The following is a 1,554-nucleotide window of genomic DNA, read 5'->3' on the forward strand; positions in this document are numbered from 1 at the left end:
AACGGATCTTATATATAATCCATATAATATAATTCTTATAATATATATATAATTCAAAAAAAATAATATTTTGTTTATCTAAATTATTACTATTATAATTGTTTTGTTTTTGAATAATTAAATAATGTATTAATAAAATATATAAAATCTACGCCTTTTTCTTGTTTAGTCTCAGCGAACATAAATTTTATTGCAACGAACCTGGACAGCCGCTTTGCATACCTCAGCAAAACATAACGACTGGTCGTTACAACTTGGTTGTTTCAAGCTACCAGAGTAACGATTTTCTTCACTACATATCGATATCATAGGGCCATTACCAATGTCAAATGGATTTAGCTACTGTTTAACGGGCATTGATCGTTTTACCAGATGGCCAGTTGCTATCCCTATGGCCGATAATGATGCAAGCACAGTGGCGGGAACATTACTGGAGGGTTGGATCGCACATTACGGCGTGCCATCTGAAATAATAACCGACCAAGGTCGACAATTCGAGTCAAAATTATTCAATGAACTCACGAGATTAATTGGCACAAAACACCTTAGAACAAGTCCATATCATCCACAAGCAAACGGAATTATCGAACCGCACATTTAAAACAGCTTTAAAGTGCAGATCCAAACAAAAGTGGACAGATGAACTGTTAGTAGTGCTACTCGCACTGAGAAACGTATACAAAAACGACATCAAGGCGACTCCTGCAGAAATGGTTTATGGCACGACACTTAGATTACCATGTGAGTTTTTCGAAAGTTCCAGTAAAGACATGTCCAATTCGGAATTCGTACAATCACTACGAGACGTAATGGAGCAACTAAGACTAGTACCTACGGCAAACCACTCCATATCAAAAACATTTATACAACCAGATCTTAAAAAATGTACTCATGTTTATCTACGCGATGACACTGTTCGACCATCTCTCAAAGCACCTTACGATGGACCATTTAAGGTAACCGATCGCGACAATAAGCTGATGACCATTCTATGGAAAGATAAACCAGTACGTGTAAGTATAGATCGGGTCAAAGCTGCCTATATCTGTGATGACGAGCAAGAAACAAATCAACATCAGATAGCACGACATTCTTGTACTCATCGAAAAGCAGAAAATAACCAGAAGCAACATACAAAAAGAACTCAAACATCGTCTAGCGGCAGGCGAATTCGGTTGCCAGTTCGATTTGCAGAGAATGTTTAATCAGTGGCATAGGATCACTAATTATATCGTGACATTGCTTCGCTCAGTCACTGGAGAGTGAGTGATGTGGCGCACGAATCTTTCAACTACAAACGCAATTTTAGCTTGAAGATCTCTTTTGAAAATTGCACTTAAGGCGTGCGCAACAGTGGTACGATCTCTATCTCTCGGCAAGCATTATCTATACTCTGTTTGGTTTTCGCAAAGGGCTTGGTACTAGAGAAGCCTTGTATGGAATACCAGTCCAAATAGAACGTTGCCGTGACTATAATAGAGATATCTTTTTATGTTTTGTTTTCGAAAAAGCTTTCGACACTGTGGAACATGGCAAACTCATAGAAATTCTGAA

The 1,554-nt window shown here is 38.0% G+C and overlaps 1 protein-coding gene across 1 annotated transcript; it reads left to right on the forward strand.

The window, feature by feature from the left end:
• The first annotated feature begins 710 nt into the window (after positions 1 to 710).
• LOC119664162 lies at positions 711 to 1,205 on the forward strand. The gene has a single exon (XM_038073703.1). The coding sequence runs from the start codon at positions 711 to 713 to the stop codon at positions 1,203 to 1,205; it is 495 nt and encodes a 164-aa protein (XP_037929631.1).
• The last annotated feature ends 349 nt before the right edge of the window (positions 1,206 to 1,554 follow it).

This window comes from Teleopsis dalmanni, unplaced genomic scaffold, assembly GCF_002237135.1.
Source record: "Teleopsis dalmanni isolate 2A unplaced genomic scaffold, ASM223713v2 unscaffolded_contig_1505, whole genome shotgun sequence".
NCBI lineage: Eukaryota > Metazoa > Arthropoda > Insecta > Diptera > Diopsidae > Teleopsis > Teleopsis dalmanni.